Below are 20,431 nucleotides of genomic sequence, written 5' to 3'. Positions count from 1 at the left end.
TCAGAGACTAACAAATTTATTTGAGCATAAGCTTTCATGAGCTACAGCTCACTTCATCGGATGCATTCGGTGGAAATGCATCCACTAAACGGGTTAGTTTTTCCACTGAATGCATCCGATGAAGTGAGCTGTAGCTCACAAAAGCTTATGCTCAAATAAATGTGTTAGTCTCTAAGGTGCCACAAGTACCCCTTTTCTTTTTGCGAATACAGACTAAAACAGCTGCTACTCTGAAACCTGTCATGTCTAGGAATGTGTATTTAACAGTCAGAGCTGATTATCTTGTGCTTACTTTATCTAATTAGGATGGGCATGTGAAAAATTTACACACTAAATGATCTTTCAGGAGGAAATACTTATCATGATTATAACTTAGTACTCGGAAGGTTTGTTAGCTTGATTGAGAAAAGAGAATTTGCAAGTTGGAACAGAATAACCAGGCCCTACAGTATTGGAAAAGCAAATATATAAGCCAGTTCCAATAGCTTTCAATGACATTGCCTGTTTCATCCCTTTGCTAATTAGGAACATTACTGATGATGATAATAATCTAAATAGGTTAGTGTGACAGAATACACCCTGTATTCACACCCAACACAGTACTGTAATAATCTTTGTACAAAGTATGCTTTGTAAGGTATCATCTAAAAACTCATAATATGCTGGTCAGCACTGTCCTGGTAAAATGTGTGTGGCAACATTGTGAAGTTATAAGATTTCCCTGTATGATATTATTAACACGTTCCACAGCCCTGTCCGAACAGAAGTTGGCAAACAGGTCTGTCTTAAACAAAGGGATGTGTGCTCTGCTTAATTTGCATTTGAGCAGTAAACAGAGTCATCCAGAAGGAAAGGAAGACAAAGGAAGTTTAAACAGGTGAAAAAAACCAACAGGAAATATCCTTCAACATAAACACTTTGCATCCTGGGTCTCAGCTGGAAATGTTTTTCAAGAGGGGGACTGAAGCTATAAAAAAAGAGGGGAAAAACCCCCAAGGCACCTCCCTGCCTATCACATTCACTGCACCTGAAGAGACAAAGGAAGCAGGCACTGGACTCTTGGGGAAGGGTCCTGACCTGAGAGTTTGGTCAGTAATCTGCTGGAGCATGTGGTGAGAAATTTTGCTTCAATCTAATAGGTTTGTTAAGTTAGGCATTAGTGAGCATCTTTATTTTTCCTGTAACCATTTCTAACTTTTATGCCTCATTGCTTGTACTCACTTAAAATCTCTCTCTTTGTAGTTAATAAACTTGTTTTCCTGTTTTATCTAATCAGACGTGTTCAAGTTGAAGTGTCTGGATAACTGCATTTGGGGTAACAAGTTGTGTGCATATTATTCCCTTAAAGGAGTAACAGACTGAATGTATTTGTACTGCCCAGGAGAGGGTTTGACAGTACAGGACATACATTTCTGGGGGAAAATCTAAGAGTGGAAGTGTATTGAGGTCACCCTGTGGTCATTTTTGAGGTTGGTAAGAGCCAAGTTGTGGCTAGCCGACTGCAGCACACACACAGACATAGCTGGGAGTAATTTACACACCGGAGGCTGTTTGTGAGCAGCAAGGTACTGCAAAGGGTGCCCCAGGTTACAGGGCAGGGGTGACAGAGCTACTCACTAGTCTGGATTGTACCCTGGAATGCCACAGTCAGGAAGGATTTTTGCATCAAATTCAAGAACAGAGTTTTCAGAAGGCACAAGAGTGAATGACAAACATTCAATATGGGCACATATTGTTGTTCCTTATTAGCTGAATGTGCAGCAGCTGCATGCACCCAGCAGTTCTCCAGGAGTCAGACTAGGGAAAGGGAGAGGGAAGCGAATACGAAGGACATTTCTGGGAAACACAACCAAACCATACAAATGTGTGCAACATCCTTTGAAGTACAAGTTGCTTTGAACTATTTTGTTTTCTAGAGACCTCTGCAGTGATTATAGAAGATTACATACACAATTCCTGATTGATAGCAAGGTAACTGAATTACATATAAAATACAGTCCAGTAAGTAGTAAGACTTTGAATTATAAGGCTATAAATACATCAAGAGCTTCTGGTGACATCACTATAAACCACAACAGAGACACTAGTTCCTCATGTCATCACTGCGACCCCAAGCTGTATTTTTAGCTTTGTACACCATGTACAGCAGATTTTTAATTTTAGATACTACAGTGCATGAATGAAAGATATTGTTGCAGACAACTAATGTAGTCAACAGAAAATTTACTTGGAATGAAATATATATATATATATATATATTTTTAAATTAGATTGAGGACTCAGGGATCATGTCCTGCTCTCCTGTACGGTTTGTGTGCATGAGATTTGTACCAGTGCACATAAATTTGAGTCCAAGAGTTTAAAAGCATTCACAATTGTAAGAGAATGTAAAAATGTTATTATGCTAGTGAATTAATTAAACAGGACATTCAAGAATGGTACTCTGCTTTGAAAGTAAATTATAGGGTTGATAAACTAGGCTGTACTAGAAGTGATTTATTCCTGATGCATGAAATTCACTCTTGTGCAGAGGGGTAAAGTAAGACTTAAGGCACCACCCACGATCCTTTTAATCTCTCAAAATACCATTGTCTACTAGATTCTATAGACCCTTTCCTCAACAGTGATGTATTCACCCCTGTGCAAACAATACAGCACCTAAGCGGTGCACAGGACTTGCGCTGGTCCTCTGCTAAGGGGTGAAAAAAATTTCTACGCAATTTTAAACAATCCTACAGACTTTATTAGTGAATAATATCCTTGTTATAGAGAGTTCTACAGAATGGTTTAAAAACGTCCATGGAAAGAGTATTACTCTCTGTGGTGGTGCCTAATGATGCCATTATGTTTAAAGGGTTGTGTTATAAAATGGCCTCAGAATTGTGCATACGTTTCTGCTTTACTCAAAAAGGAAGGGGTCCTTTAGCGTAATATTTCCCACTGTTACTTTTCATGCCATTAGAAATATCTGTGTAGTCTCCATTAGGTTTCTCATTATAACTTTTTAACAAGAAGTCTTTGAAACTGGGCTCTGGTTGACATTTGTCTTTGGCAGTCCAACCATCCATTGCTGACTGATACTTTTTTTCAAAAACAACATGTAGCTAGACAGAATTTGATAAACAGGTGTATCCTGAATACATCTGGTGCAGTTAAAGAACCTTGCTGCATTGAGACCTATTTTGGATAACTTTGGGACATTCTTTATTATTCCAACATCATACTTATGGATGCACCCTTAAAAAAATAAATATTTAGGCACTGATCTTGCAAGCACTTAACTTTAAGCACAAGTAGACCTATTGACCTGTGATGATTTTTTTTTGATTTTCTAACATTTTTATTTTCAACAACAAAAAACATACATTTTCCACAGAAAGCAGACACTTTTGGCAGAAAAATTTCACAAAAACTGTTTCTATGAAATTTTTTTGCCAACCCTAATTCTAAACATGCTTACCATGTTCGCCTTCAGGAGTGCCATCATTCAACACTGGATTAATTTAAACATTGGGTTGGACTGGCTAATAGAAACTGGAGAGTCAATAGCTGGTATATCTTTTAACTCTAAACATTTTATTCCCTTAGGGATCCACTTTGTGGGCATACAATAGAACAAAGTAGATTTGCAATCTACTGTACATTCAAAGGAAGAATGTCTGATCTCTCCCAATTCGGTGGGAGGTTTTCAAAAGCACCTGGTAAATTTAGGAGCATAAATCCCATTGAAATTCAATGGTATTTGTGGTCTTTAAGTCACGTCGGCTTTTTTGAAAATTTTACCTTAAATACCTTAGAACTTTTTTGAAAATCGATTCCTAACTTTGTAATCCGAGATTATTGGGAAGTTTTGGATAACTGCAAATAGAACTTTATTGGAAGATTCTGCAACATATCATTAGCATATAGAATGGCCTTGTGGTATATTTCATTTAGATGTAAACTTACAACTTTTGGTTCATTTTGAATGGCTAAGACTAATTGTTCAAGAATAATTACAAATGCTGGGAAAGACAGAGAACATCCTTATGGGATTTAGATAGACGGCCTGGAACATGTTTTCTTGCAGATGGGAAAACATACAGCAGAACTGGGAGCCAATTTAGCAAATCGAGTACCAAGCACAAACAAGTTTTAAGTATGAAGGGAATAGTCCTATTCTATTCAGTCCAACGGTTTTTCAGCTTCTATCTATCAAGCGATCTGCCGCAAGGGACTTTAGTTTACTCACCAGGTGGATAATGCTGTACAAGGTATTCAGGTATTTTCAAAATCTGTTTTTGACAAATTCCAGGTGGGATGTAGATATAAGGTGTGGAAGTATTGTTTCTAAGTCTCTTAGTTAATACCATGACCAATCTTTGACACCAGTATGAACCCCCTTCAAATTTCAAGTCCCTGCCCCAAAACATGGAGGAACCAGATTTTCTCAACTAAATGGTTGTAAGAATTATTTTTAATATGGCAAAACACTGGATACTTCCTTAAACTTGTTCTCAGAAACAGCTACACCATTTAAGTTGAAACTTTCCACAAAAATGTGACCTGTGGCAAAGACCCAGCATAGAAAATTTCAGCTTGAACAGTTAAGGTTTGGTAATGTTATAAGCAACTGGAGACAGGGCCTTATAGTGGGAAGTGTCAGTCAAGTCTAACTTATGAGCGGCACTACCAGCTACACCAATAATAAAAAATATTCCAGATGAGATTTTGTTTTCAAAATAATTAAACAGTATCTAAGTAGTAAAATATCTTTATAATGTTTATAAATTTCAGTGGTGAAATGAGGACCCAGGTTTTGTGGTTGCAAGAAATAAATGTCTCATTTTATTTCTTATTAACAAATGGTGCTGCTAAGGATTGCTAATAATTGTTGACCAACTACTTTTCACTTTTGGTAGTCTCCATCCCCTTTAAATATTTAAAGGGAAGGAGTAACAAACTCATTTTAGACGAAGTGGATTGAAGGTGGGAAATGTATTATGATTATTAATAATGGTGCCTAACTCACTTTTGAAAATGGGACTTAGGCTCCTAAGCCACTTGAGCACTTTTGAAAATTTTATATATTATGCCTATTGTGCAAGAATTTTCAAATTTATTAATTGAATGTATTACCATATATTTATTAATTAGAGTAGCAAGTACAATGAATGGAGCTAAGCTCATTTACAACATTTCAGGCCCTATATTTTTAAACTAAATCATATAGGGGGAGATTTGCGAAAGGGTCAAAGGAATATAAAGGCACAAAGCCCACTGACTTCCATTAGTGAATTACGGATACAAGCTACACTGATATAAGCTATTCTAAATCAAACAGAGTGTTGATACAGGGGTTTCTATTGGGTTAACTAAATTGGTTTTAAAAAAAACCCCATAGTTTTGACAGACAGGTGTAACTTTTTATGTTGACCAGGCCAAAGTTAATTAGCTACTGTTAAATGTGTATGTATCCAAAATACCAGCAACTGAAATGAGACAGAAATGTCAATGTAGGCTATAGGAGTAGAGATAACTGATTATCTTATGAACTTCGAAGGGGGTTTCTTACCTCTCTAGGAGAGGCAAGAGAAACGAAGCAGAAACCTTCCAGTATGCTAACAAATTTCCATCCCTGTTCCTTATCAGGACTTCATTAACATTGAGTATGAGATAGAAAACAAGGTTAAAGTAGTATTTTAATCTCTAAGCCTACTGAGTCAGCATGACAGTAACATACAACTCAGAATTAATGAAGACATATGAGAATGTTTGCATTGCAAGAAGGAGATGAAGATAACAGCAGGTGAAAGGTCAAGTCCATTAGCAGAAAACAACATTTTAATTCAGGCTGCATTTCAGCAGCTTAGCCTATTCCCAGTGTGTCCACAGTGGACTAACCTGCTGCTAAACAACCACCCTATTCAAGGAGGGAGAGAATAGTGGGTGTGACTCACCATTACTGATATGAATTGTGCTAGTCTGTTTCTTACATTTATAAAAGAAACAATAAGCCAGGAGTATAAAAGGGCTTATTTAGAAAACTAGCGCTCTGTTCAAACTTACCTGAAATTTTTTCTTTGCCACAAAGTACTGCATCCGTCGTATCACCTTAATGGCAGCACGGTGGTGTTCTCGCAGCCTGTAGGAAAAATGAGACGAGTGAGTTGGGTGAGAGAGATCATCTCCAGCCATATAATAAGGATAACAACCTTCAGTAAGTGCTTCAGTGACAAGTGGATGTTTATGCAAGAAGCGACAATTCCTTCTGTGGACACAACACACCATTATTGGGACCACACATACCTAAAAAAAAAAAAGCTTTTAAAATCTGAAATTCTATCTCTACGGTTTATGCTAGGACGTAATGTATTGCACAGTGTTAAGTGGTGACCATATGAATCTCTCCCTGTGTCAGGTGAGCCCCCTCCCATCTCTCCTGCTTTCTCTCAAAAGCCCCAGACATGAGCACTTAGAACATTAGTTCTCAGGTTTCTTTTTTATATACAAGCACCCCAGCATTGTGGCCTGTAGTATAGCTTTTCCTTTCCAGATCTTTTGCAAGTTTTCCTCCACTTGCACTAATTTGTTCTTTTAGGAAAACCATCGCTGTAAAATATCTTTGAGCGGTCAACTGCATGAATGGTACTATAGCAGTCTGTGAAACATTAACAATAAGTAACATATGGAAGATCAAAAAACAAAACAAGTCCCCAATAAACTACAAATAGAATTGAGAAATGCTAAGTACTTTATAATAACCAATTACCATAAAGCTTTTGCTTTTCACAACACATAGTGTTAAACATTATACTTTATTTAAAATAGATTATAAAAATGACAGGTTTTTCTTTATACTTTTAATTATATTTTAAAATATTTTAAATGTGATATATATTTTCTTAAAATTAGAATCAGATAAAGCTGTGTTTATGATTTATTCAAATTATTTATTCTTAATGGTCATTCTTCAGCTATAACAAATGAAAAACACTTAGTGTTACACAGACACACATTTGAGTGAATTTAATATACAAAGGTTCTTACCCACTATGAATACATCATTTAAAAGTGGGCTACTTTGACTTTTATTCCAGTACTAGTCAATGCTTCTACTAACTACTAAAGGGCACAAGCAGTAGAGCAGCGCTGACCTTACTTAGATTTTCCAAATGTATTTTCTTTGTAACTTATTATCAGTAATGGTTGTTTACAAAGCCATATTTACACACATGAAGACTTCATTTGCTGCTAAATAGTGCATTCTGTTTGTATTGAGCTGACAGCCTTCGTACCCTCCCTGGGATGGGAATCTCTCACAACAAGGTCCTTTATATATTTAGGTCTCTTGCAGAACACAGCTCAGCAGTATTGTCAGCCCTACACATAATCTGATTTTTTTTTCCTGAGTAGCCACACGTTTCCTCCAGCAAACAGTTTTTCCACAGTGTAATTGGTGAAATTCCACCTTCTGGGCAGTTGGAGGGTTATAGACACCCGAAGCACAAGGTTGCATCCTGACCATCTTGGCTAATAGCTATTGATGGATCTATCCTCCAGGGAATTATCTAATTCTTTTTTGAACCCAGTTATATTTCTGGCCGTCACAACATCCCATGGCAATGAGTTCCACAGGTTGACAATGCATTGTGTGAAGTACTTCCTTATGTTTGTTTTAAATATGCCGCCTATTAATTTCATTGGGAGACCTCTCGATCTTGTGTGAAGGGGTGAATAATACTTCCCTATTCACTTTCTCCACATCATTCATAGTTTTATAGACCTCTGTCATAGCCCCCCTACTCATCTCTTTTCTAAGCAGAACAGTCTCAGTCTTTTTGATCTAGCCTCATATGGAAGCTTTTCTATACCTAATCAATTTTGTTGCCTTACTCTGCACCTTTTCCAATTCATATATATGTTTTTGAGGGGGGGCAACCAGAACTGCACACTGTATTCAAGGTGTGGGTGCACCATGGATTTATACAGTGGCATTATGATATTTTCTGTCTTATTATTTACCACTTTCCTACTGGTTCCTAATATTCTGTTAGCTTTTTTGACTACAGTTGCAAATTGAACAGATGTTTTCAGGGAAACTGTCCACAATGACTCCAAGATCTCTCTTGAGTGGTAACAGCTAATTTTGATCCCATCATTTTGTATGTATAATTGTGATTGTTTTCCAGTGTGCTTTATTTTGCACTTAACAACATTGAATTTCATCTGCCATTTTGTTGCCCAGTCACCCAGTTTAGTGAGATCCCTTTGTATCTCTTTGCCATCTGCTTTGGACTTAACTATTTTAAGTAATTTTGGATCATCTGCAAATTTTGCCACCTCACACTTCACCCCCTTTTCCAAACCATTTATGACTATTTTCAACAACACTGGTCCCAGTACAAATCCTTGGGAGGGCTCTGCTATTTACCTCTCTCTTCATTGTGAAAACTGACCATTTATTCCTACCTTTTGTTTCCTGTCTTTTAATCAGTTACTGATCCATGGGAGGACCTTCGCCCTTATCCCAGGCCTGCGTATTTTGCTTAAGAGTCTTTGGTGAGGGACCTTGTCAAAGGCTTTCTTAAAGTCCAAGTACACTATAATAAATTGATCACCATTGTCCACATTTGTTGACCCCATCAAAGAATTCTAATAGATAGGCGAAGCATGATTTCCCTTTACAAAAGTGGCGTTGATTCTTCCCCAACTTACTGTGTTTATTTAGGAGTCTGATAACTCTGTTCTTTACTATAGTTTCAACCAATTTGCCTGGTACCAAAGTTAGGCTTACTGGCCTGTAATTGCCAGGATTGTCTCTGGAAACTTTTTTTAAAAATAGGTGTTATATTAATTACCCTCAGGTCATCTGGTACAGAGGCAGAATTAAGCGACAGGTTACATAGCACAGTTAGTAGTTCTGCAATTTCATATTTGAGTTCCTTCAGAACTCTTGGGTGAACACCATCTGGTCCTGGTGATGTATTACTGTTCAATTTATCAGTTAAAATAGCTTTCCCCAGAAAAATGCTAGTTTTTAACCTGGTAAAAATTGCCTCTTGTTTTCATAACCCCTTCTCCATCCAACCACATAAGGTTTTCCAATGCATCTGTTTTTAATCACTCTTTGTTTAATGCTAATGTTTACTTCTATGAAAGGAAAACAGAAAATTGACACATTTCTTTTATTCCTCTATACCACAACCCCTTTAGAAACTCCCACATAACACTTGTTGTTTTGCTGACACTGAAAAAAAAAAAGAGTCCCTGCATACAAGGCTCTCCTACTTCCCAGAGATTAAATGTTTTTGGAGGGAAAGAAAGTAATAAGATTTTAATTAGTAGCCAAGGTTATGATTCTTGGTTGTTTGATATCTTCTGCAAACTGGTAACAAATGCTTTAGTAAATGTAGAGTTTAAACATTAACTCGCAATATTTGATTGTATGACCATTTGTGACACACCTGTAGTCTCTAGGCAGACAGTGGATGTATTAACAAATCTATCATTTCAGGGACTTCGTCCTATGTGCATATTTGCTAACCAGCTGTACAGTACATTTTCATTCTCTAAGCAATATTTTCATGACTAGCTGCACACTCCTGAAAATCTGACCATTTTTAACGGGGAGCTCAGCACTCTTGAAAATCTAGCCCCTAAATTTCACAGGTTTGGACTTGCTTAGCTTTGGCAAAAGTTTTATAAATATTTCATGGGTAGGGTCAGGGGAAGGGAAAGCTGAGTTATTAAAAAAAAACCACACACATTTTCCTTCCGTAAGTATATTTACATAAAACCATGCAGCAGAATCTATGATATACTGTTATGAACTTGATGGATATTTCTGAGGTGACCTGCAAGTAAATATCTCAGTGCTCCTAATAATCAAGAGAAGTAGTCAACACATCATCTTCTTAAAATTAAGCTTAAACATTTTTATGCCCGTAAAATCTAGACCCACAGAGAATCACTGACTGTGGCTTCAGGTGACATCCCAGCATGCATTTTGCTGGACAGAAGCCATGCAAGGCTTTTTTTTCTTTCCCAGCAATGTTTCACAGTTATTTCACTCTCTGAACTCTCCCCCTTCTTTATTTAAGTGAATTTAATGTTGGTGAAAGACAACCCTAATAGCTCAAGTGTTCTTTCCACATGGAAAGCTTGCAATGAACCTTAGGCTTGTTGTCGCAATCATCTCAGGAGGTGGGAAGGATATCATAGTTCTAATGTCCATTTTGTTTTCGGCCATAATATTGGGACTGTCCATTGGTATCAGTTGTGACAATTGTCTTGGATCTGAACCAAGAATTTATTTCACATAGCTGACTGAGCAACCATCAGCAAGCTAATGAAGTCACTGTCAATCTAGTTTGAAATGAATTGGTTCCATGCTTTAGAGATGAAAGACTCTGTATCCCTTTAACAATCCCTTGAGCCACCTTTGTAAATATGTTCCTAATTTAAAAGGCTACAATAAAAAAACAACAACCACACATGTTAGAAAAAAGCACAATAGTCTCAGTATTGTCCACCCAACGGGTCAAAAATTGAGTCCATCCCCCCAGAATAATTAGACTGGCTTAAAAATCATTAGATTAAAATAAATAAGTAAAATAAATGTTGGTTCCTTCTAACTTTCTGAGTCTTTAAGGGTGCACTTGCTTCATGTTTTCAAGCCTCTCTGCAACCATGAGGGCCAGAAACTTTTTTTTTTTTAAATGAAAGCGGAGATTCTCATGCAGTGTCATGATTTCAGCAACTGGGGCTTTAAGGAAATTGCAAGAGTTTGCAACAAAAAGGAATGTCATTGGCAATTACAAACAGATCTGTTTAACATAGTCCCTGATATTGCAAACTTTTATTCACATGCTTTACTTTACAGATGTGAATAATCCCATTGACTGTAGCTGACTAACTTGAACTTCAATGGAACTGCTCACCTCTGTAAAGTTAAGCATGTGCCTAAATGTTTGCAGGATTTGGGTTTTAGACTGCATGCCGCTTACACAGACAGACATTCTTCTCTCTCTGTGCTTTGTACATCTAGGGGCATGTTATCAGCGCTCAGTTAAAATTAAAAAAAAAATCAGTGTTATCTGTCCCATGCCAGACACTAATGTTTTTTTTTCATTATAAAAAGCACATAAAAACAAGGGACATTTAAAAACCAAAATGAATGAAAATGTCACCCATGTTTCAACAGAGCTGACAATTGTGTCCAAGGTCCACATACACAGATTATGATAGTGGAAAGCAAGTGCATAACAATGACAGGCACACTTAGTATCCTTTAAAGGATTTATGCTTATCAGTGAAAACCATGTGTGCGTTTTGCTGAGATAGATCAGAATCAGTTTACCCTTGACAAATAGTTGATGAACAATATGTTACACCACATTCAGTCATGTCAATTTGACTGTAATCCTTTAAATGTAATGGAAGCACAGCTGCATTCAATAATATATATTCTGACACTCACAAACACTGTACACAGATCACATGAGATTTTCAGTGGGCTTTAATACATGGAATGGAGCTCTGGAACAACAAATATAACATCGGAATTGTTAATGTCATGGGAATTATGCTTCTGAATTGACTGGGGTATATATCCTTAGAGGGGCAGTTTTAATAATCTCTTGAGAGCTGACAGCAATACTAGGCCAGTAGGGCCAATGGAGTAACACAAATCAAGAGCATTTATATTCTGACATTTACAGACAAGGCTGTTGATTTGCACTCTAACATCAAGTAATAATACAAGGCTGTTGGAGGCACTCCTCATAATATCAGAGGCAGGGGCGAGAAAAACCTAACACTAAACTTTGAGTCAAGCATCCATATCACACATGAGATGTTTCAGAGTAGCAGCCGTGTTAGTCTGTATTCACAAAAAGAAAGGAGGACTTGTGGCACCTTAGAGACTAACAAATTTGTTTGAGCATAAGCTTTCGTGAGCTATAGCTCATTTCATCGGATGCATTCAGTGGAAAATACAGTGGGGAGATTTATATACACAGAGAACATGAAACAATGGGTGTTACCATACACACTGTAAGGAGAGTGATCACTTAGGATGAGCTAATACCGGTGGGGGGGTGGGGGGGTTTGACAAGAACAGTTGACAAGAACGTCTGAGGAACAGTGGGGGGTGGAGGGGGGAATAAACATGGGGAAATAGTTTTACTTTGTGTAATGACCCATCCACTCCCAGTCTCTATTCAAGCCTAAGTTAATTGTATCCAGTTTGCAAATTAATTCCAATTCAGCAGTCTCTCGTTGGAGTCTGTTTTTGAAGTTTTTTCGTTGAAGAATTGCAACTTTTAGGTCTCTAATCGAGTGACCAGAGAGATTGAAGTGTTCTCCGACTGGTTTTTGAATGTTATAATTCTTGACGTCTGATTTGTGTCCATTTATTTTTTTACATAGAGACTGTCCGGTTTGGCCAATGTACATGACAGAGGGGCATTGCTGGCACATGATGGCATATATCACATTGGTGGATGTGCAGGTGAACGAGCCTCTGATAGTGTGGCTGATGTGATTAGGCCCTATGATGGTGTCTCCTGAATAGATATGTGGACACATTTGGCAACGGGCTTTGTCAACATGAGATGAAATTCATACCATACAATCTCTGCTGTTGGGCTTTCTTAATTATTTCTTTCTTTTCCTCTTTTGCAACTAGTTTACTCAGCTATAATGGAAAGTTCCACTTGGAGGAACAATAAACTCTTCACCAGCCAATCTGAATTCTGAATCTGAAATGATATCCTTACCCATTTAGTAAAACATCAGAGCTGCAGTTCTTTAGATAATCCTACAGCATATGCTGATTCACTAGTGAGACATTTATAATGCTCAGCAAATACTGTGGTGGAGCCATTTGCTCTAAGAGAGATCAAGCATGTCTTTGACCAAATGATCTTTTTTATAACATAGTTCCCTCGAATTTCAGTGCATTTACAAAGGTATGTCCCCATCCTGTAATCCTAAATTTACACAGACCAACAGGGAAGTTTATGGGATTCTGCACAGAGGCAAGAGTCCACACCAGCAATTCAGATTGCACATTTGGGGACTACGGTCCCAGTACGGCAAATGAGCCAGTGGAACTCCCCATAAGATGTTGCTTTGCAGGATCAAGGTCTAAAAAAGAATCTCCATGAAGATGTATTTTTGAATGCAATCTCTAAATGGGTTTCTTAAATGCAGGAAGAAAGAAAGCTAAATGGTTTGCCTATTTTTGTACTCCAAGAAAAACTGCAACAATTTTTCTGGACAAAAGGAAAATTTCAAAAGGTTGTTAGTCCATAACAGCGTAGACAATACTGGCATTAAAAATGAACGATTAGAGAATTATTCAGTGCTATGGAATTGGCCACTGCATATGTGCAGTGTTCTACTAATTTAATAATATGCATCATAATTGAGATACAGAAAATTATCTACATAATTAATTTAAACAGCTACAATTCATTAGGTACCTGCTGTAATATGTTCTTAGAAATGGTGACTAAATATGTAGTAAACTAGTAAAATATATACGACTTTCAATGTTTCTCAAGAGATTTCTTTCCCTTTTTTGTTCCTATTTAAAATAGGTTGTCATACCCTACTCAGAAAAAAAGCCAGGAAATTCCAAATTTAAAGCTGTCACTCCATTCCGAGTGCACGTCAATGTGGTTTCCTTGTTTGTTTGTTTTTCATAATAACATGGGCTCAGAGATGGATTGGCAGCCTAAACTTTGAATTTCCTGCCTTTTGTTGATTTGTGTCACTGTCTTCATGACATACATATTTGGAACACATTCTCTGAATTTGCATTTTGCTTGTCTGTTTATTTTTTAAAAGTTGCATAATTCACTAAGAGGCAGCATTTATTATATTTAAAAATCTTACTTAATTTCATATACATTCTTTAAGTAATTGCATTAAACCCTGGCTCATATGCTTGTTTCAGGAAAATGCTTCCCATACTGATTTAGTACTAATGTAAATATTATAGCAATGAGGCAAAGGAAAGGTGGTGCTAATTTCCTATTGATACTGTTTGTATTTTTTGTTCACTTGCACAATATATTATCACCAGGACCATCATGTTTGCCACAGTCCGTCCAAGGTACACAGACACTGATATTATCTGAGGTTAAAGCTCAACATTGTCTATTCTGAATGAGCTCTATGAGAACTCTGAAGCTTAGCAGGAGAGAGTCACAGATTTATATCTTGTGCAAAATGCCCATTTTTCTATAAATCTATCACTGAGTTGAAGTTGAGCTCAGTTTTCAAGCATGTTTAAATTCTCTGCAGTCTTCTTGGATTTTTGACCTTAGACAGAAATAAAGCACTAAGAACGAAGTCTGAAGTGGGTTGGCTTGAAGTTTTTGGCACTAATCTTTATTTAGACTTGAACTTTATCTTTAACACATCAGATTTTAATAATACACTTTGCAAGTGAACTGGCCATTTTCCACACAGGCACAGAAAATTGTTCCTTGTAACAAAATCTGGTGGAAGAGATTCCGAATACCTACATTAAGCCATTTCATTAGTGCATTAAGTCTAATGAAATCTTTCATCATTTGTTCTCTAGAGGCTTTCAGTATAGAATTTGCTATGGGCCAAGGTTATTCTTGTCTTTTCACACATTCTGTCATTCCTTGAGCATTATGCTTGAAGGAGCTGCTCATTATTGAGCAATGTTTTAAATGCAATGGGTTGAAATGGATTAAGTTGCATCTTCATACATTATATAACAGGAAATGCTTGACCACAGTACTAGAGACTGAAATCAGAGTAACTGGCTATTGAAAACAATGTGTCCTACCCGGCTTTCTTTTATTTATTATATTATTATTATTAGTGGTTGGAACTTGGCAATCATTATTTACTTCAGATATTTAAGAAAGTAGACTTTTGTAAGAAACTTTATGATTTACTGAGAGTGCTCAGGAAAAGAACCTCACCCATAAATGATTCATTAAAACATCTTGAAGATGTATTACTGAAAGCTGTCCCTAAGTGTTGGAAAAGTACAATGACACTGTCTGGACAATATGGGTCCAAAATTTAGATTCAGTGAAAATAGCTTGACCAAAGCTTACCATTAAATGAAATGTTTCTATAGTCTTTTCGAACATATAGAAAATGCTTATTTTTAAAGGAACAATTTTCCCTCTAGTGTTTGCAACCTAAACATTCCAGTCTCCTGCTAATATGTGATTAGAAACTGACTGCAAACACAAATGAAATTGATTAGTTTATTTTTTCAATGACCACACTGGGTTAAATGCACTGTTTATTTTTTGCATAAGGGGTGACAAGATTTTTAAAATTCTTTCAGTTTAATAATCAACTGTGTTATTAGTAATTAGACCCGGGCAAGTAATTTTGTCATGAATAAAGTATTTATTTAACTTAGCCTTTTTCTCTTTGCAAATTGCCCATGAACAACTTATGATTTTTCTTAAATGTATTCATTATTCCAAATACTGAATCATTCAGTTCACCATTAAATAATTTCTGTGATTAATTCCTGGTTTGTAGTTTGCACATGAGTTGCTTGTTGCACATACCTAATGTTAGAAATATGACCAGATGTATAGATTGCATAACATTATTTCTGTTCCCTGATTATGGGAAGGTAATGGTTTGGCTTTCCACGTGAATACTACAGATTACAAATTCAAAATTCAAGCTCTCCGAGAATACTCTGCCATATTCATTTCAAACTCAATCTTTTGGTTATCATTTCCACCAATAAATTATTTGGCTATAATATTCACTGAATGTGAACATAGCCAAAGGATATTAGATAAAATTTGAATTAATATTTGTGGGATTTTTCCCAGATTTCTCTCAGTTCCATTAGTAACAGATAAGGAAATCTGTTTTTTTTAAATATATGAATTTTAAACCCAACAGTGTCCCTTCAATGCAGTCCTACTTCTGTTTGACACCAACCTTCACTTCTGCTCCCTTAAAAACCAAACCAAACCTAACATGGATTTAAATTAGAAATCACCTACGTAATTTATCAATCTCCATCCCCCTTTGCTTTAGAGACAAAATCGTTAGCTTGATTTGTGGTTTCTTAACAGATGTGGGGACAAAGCAGCACCACATACATGAAATGTACAGTATAATGTCTTTTGAAACCTAATAAAGAAATGTGTTTAATGTGTTTGGTTAATAGTAAAAACAGAGTACTTGCTAATAAAAAGCATTTTCAGAAGAGAACAAAAATGTGTAGAGCATCTTTCACACTGAAGGTTATAAAATGACTTATATGGTATTAATGATAGTTGGTGACTATGACAGTGATTCAGGAGAACATAACTATTTAGAACAGAATTTAAGATTTACTTAACTCAGTGCCACTTAAGCATATGCCTGACTGCTGTCTAGAACAGGGATGGTAAAGCACATGCTGAAGTGCTTTTCTGAATCTACGCCTAGACATGATTTTGCTGGGGATCGGTCCTGCTTTAAGCAGGGGGTTGAACTAGACGACCTCCTGAGGTCTCTTCCACCCCTAATCTTCTATGATTCTATGCAAATATAACAGCCAGTATGAACTCAGTAACATGAAGCACAAGAGGTATTTGTAAGGGAATGTTGGCCAGGACACTGGGGACCTCGGTTTAATGTCTCAAGACTGAAGCATAATCTCTCTTTACAATGCAGCATCTCATTTATACTGCAGAACACTGACAGAATTGGGTAAAGAACTCAAGTCCTGGTCATTTTACAGTTGGATCTTCCAAAAACAAAGTTCTGAGAAATATTTTCATGGCACTGAGAGGTTGGGCAACGGCTTGCACACGATAAACCCACCTGATGACTGTTCTCAACTATAGTGTTCTGTGGGTGTCTTCTGCTTCTTCCCAGGTTCTTGTGGATCCCACTCAGCTGTCTCTCTATTATTACAGCACACCTTCAAAGTCCTGTATTACAATTACCATCTCCTAGCTAAAAGAGAATAGAACAGGAATCCTATCAAAGCTCACTGTTACAGTTCTTTAACTGCTCAGTGGGGGATACATTTATAAAGAATGCAAAATATTTTAAAACCAACTAGAAAGCACAAGCTCTGTTGTATTTTACTGAAGATTCTTCATATCATATGGGGCTTTAAACAGATTAAAAATAGGTTGCATTTTAAAATTAGCCTTAATTTATCTGTTCTGCCTTCATTAGTTCTTGTATATTTAAGGAAGGATAGCTGACTATTTTAAGCGCTGATGAGGTGCAAACACCATAGTTAAGGTCATATACAGTCTTTCAGGGCCAAACCCTCTGCTGGATGCAGCTTCAGTGATTTCACTGGAATTCCACCCAATTACACCAGGAGAAAACAGTGGCCCTCTCTGTGAACGCTTGGGCTGGAAATCTGGTGAGAGCAGACTCTCTCATGAGATTTCTTGTACTTCCTGAACAGTCTCTGGTATATATTTTGACACTGCTGCTTCCACTCCTGGCACCAGGATTTGCTAAGTTGCACAAAACAAACTAAAAGTTGAAAAGAAAATAATCAATTTTTTTTTTAACGCCACAGAGTTAGGGTTTGGGGTAAAGATATGAACCAGATCTTATTTTATCAGAGATAATAGTTCACTCATTCCTATTCAGGCAAGTTTCCTGATATCAAATCACACCATGCCCTCATGTCTTCTCTGTCTCTAACATGTTAAGTCAGAAGAAAGACTTTTTTTTTTTTTACATTGTTTCAAGGCCAAAAAGTTCTACACTAACTGGACACGAGTGCAATTATAGATAAGTAAATAGTTCACGGTACTCTTACAACCTTGGTCTGACAAAATTAAGCTCCTTTTCTCCAGACACATAGGATAGAGTGCAACAGGGCTGTAACTTCCTTGCATGAGAACTTTCTGACTACACACATTATTTTGCATCTACTGGCTAAGAGTACATTTCACTTCCTCCTCCAGGAGAAATGGTGACTCCTAGATTTTACTTATATGGGAATACAAAAGGCCAAAATCAGTGGTGATAAAAAAGGTTGCAGAAGTTAGTCAGAAAAAATGGTATAAGTAGTAAAGCAGTATAGCTTGCACCTATCTGGCATCCAGTGATTGTGCAAAATGAGTGCAACTTCCATATCAAGGGAATAGAAGGTATGTAGCAGAAAAACTAATAGGAAGGTACCAGCATAAGAGAAAGCAGCCCTCCATTTCGTATTGTTTTATACCCCCTGGTTTGATGCTCCACCTATGGCCTTGGCCCACTTGAATTGAATATCCTTTGAATGCCAAATTAGTGCAAGTGACACAACTTTACTACACAATATGTAGCTTATAGGACAACCTAGCTCTCAGCTGAATTTGTCCCTGAGCTTTCCATGAGTGTTGTACCCACTCACCCCAAGTCTGAATTTGGCTCATTGTGTTTAATCTTAAATTGGATGGTCTAGAACACCTACCATACACTGACCACATTATTGGAGCCCTGCAAATCTGTGGATACTCACTTTATATCCATGAACCATGTTTGTGGACCATGAATTGGATGCGGATAGAAATTTTGTATCTGTGCAGGGCTCAACACTACATAAACTATTTAACTGAAACCTGTAATACACAGTTAATGCTGACCTTATCTCACCAAGATCTTGAACCAAACTCATCAAAAGGGCTTTGGATGTTTGCTTTTGCTGCATATTGTAGTTTATTTTAACCATTTTTTCCCCAAAAAATACACTGCATCCCACATCTTAAGACTTGCCATGTAATGCTCCTTCCAGTTAAAATCTTATTTAACCTTTCTTGCTTTGCGACAAAAGGAGGAATTTTTTATTGTATCAACAGTGAAAGTAGTTCACTGGGGAGCAGTGCTAGGTCAAAACAATACTGTGTTGCTTCTTATTAAATTACACATAATGGCTCCAGTCAGAGCCTCTTTCAATTTTATTCCTCCTGCCCCAATAATTTTTTTTTCCTTTTAGTTGTGGCGAATAGTGAGGCAAAGGGATTTCCTACTTCATACAAAGAAATGACAGGCAAGGGGCCAGATTCATTGGTACACTCTAGCTTCTTTGTGCTGCTTCAGCAAGACACAGCAGTTGAAGGCTTGACTATACCCAGCAGTTTTAAACAAATGAAACTACTCATAAAATTATGATTGACTATGGTCTCACCCCCGTTCCTCCTGCCACCACCTTGCCCCACAGTCAGCTTTGCTGTTATAATGAGAGGAGTCATAAGAGGAAAAACATCAGAAAGGAAATGACCATCACCTTAAATGGTCACAGTCACCTTAAAAAAATGGAAAGGGACATGGATAATGCTATTTCAGGGGTTCTCAACCTTCTCCACACACACAATGAAGCGTTGGGATCCCTTCTTCCATTTAGCCATAAAACAGGGAGGGTGTTGCAACCCCATTGAAACCTCTCTGCAACCCCTAGACTGAGAACCCATGTGCTATTTCATGGCTGTGTGAAACATGTCCTGTGTTTTTTTTAAAAAAAAAACAAACCCACTACACAAGGCCAAAATCTGCACTGATTTACATCTCGTGCAATGTCAGAATTCAGTGGGATTGCATGGGTTATTAGGTTAGCCCAGATTTTGGCACACTCTCTCTATGGGAATTTGGGTATAGCTTACACAGAATGAATGATAAATGTGTCGCCTTGCAGCTACACTTTTTGGTGGGTGTATCCACTGGGGGGGGGGAGTGATAGAGGACAATAAAATAAATTTCTTGCAAACAAGTGGTTTAGTTTGTGAAAGCTGAAACAAGTACCTTAAAAGCCAGGTTAGATGGGACTGTGATATCAGGGCTTTGTTTTCCATTTTAATACCATCATAAGAGCAAAAGATAGTTAGAATCTTAGCTCAAAACTGAAACTTTTAAAACTGGAAGCACTTTCAAAGATTTGTTGCTTTATAATGGTGGAGAAACACATGGGATTTCAACTTGTGGAGAACAGCCTTTCCCTATAAATCACAGAGTAATCTGAAACCTAGAAACAGTACAGGGGCTCACATTTATGGATTTAAAACAGATGAAGAAAAAACTTGCTCTTAACCCTTTCCTTATAATTTCTTCCATCTACAAAATGAACACTAATACACAAGGTCTGAATGAAAATTAACATGATAAAAAATAAGATCAATACAATCCTGAAAATGTCTAAAACCTCAGCTGTTTGACTAGCTTCCCTTAGGGTACAAGCAAAGAATTGTCCTAAAGCAGAGTATTGTAAAATAGTTAGAGCATAATCCACTATTCGGACTGTTCTTTCATCAACTTTTATTTAAGCAGTTTATCTTGTGGAGATTAGGATCTCTTTTATAAAGAATGAACAGCAAATGCAAGCCTCTGGTTTTGAATGTCAGGCCATATTTCACTGGGAAAGCTCTAACTAGAAGCTTGTCATCTCACCATAAGGTTATAAGCTACTTAATCAGGCAAAAGGAGA

General features: G+C 37.1%; 1 protein-coding gene across 1 annotated transcript in view; it reads right to left on the bottom strand.

Moving 5' to 3' along the window:
- KCNQ1 (potassium voltage-gated channel subfamily Q member 1) overlaps positions 1 to 20,431 on the bottom strand; it is a 537,929-nt gene that overhangs the window by 154,145 nt on the left and 363,353 nt on the right. Inside the window, exon 12 of the mRNA XM_074954860.1 lies at positions 6,049 to 6,124. Coding sequence (XP_074810961.1) covers positions 6,049 to 6,124 — 76 coding nt within the window. The remainder of the gene's footprint in view (positions 1 to 6,048; positions 6,125 to 20,431) is intronic.

The sequence above is a fragment of the Natator depressus genome, chromosome 6 (assembly GCF_965152275.1).
Source record: "Natator depressus isolate rNatDep1 chromosome 6, rNatDep2.hap1, whole genome shotgun sequence".
In the NCBI taxonomy this organism is placed as follows: domain Eukaryota; kingdom Metazoa; phylum Chordata; order Testudines; family Cheloniidae; genus Natator; species Natator depressus.
This window is presented reverse-complemented; position numbering and strand designations above follow the sequence as displayed.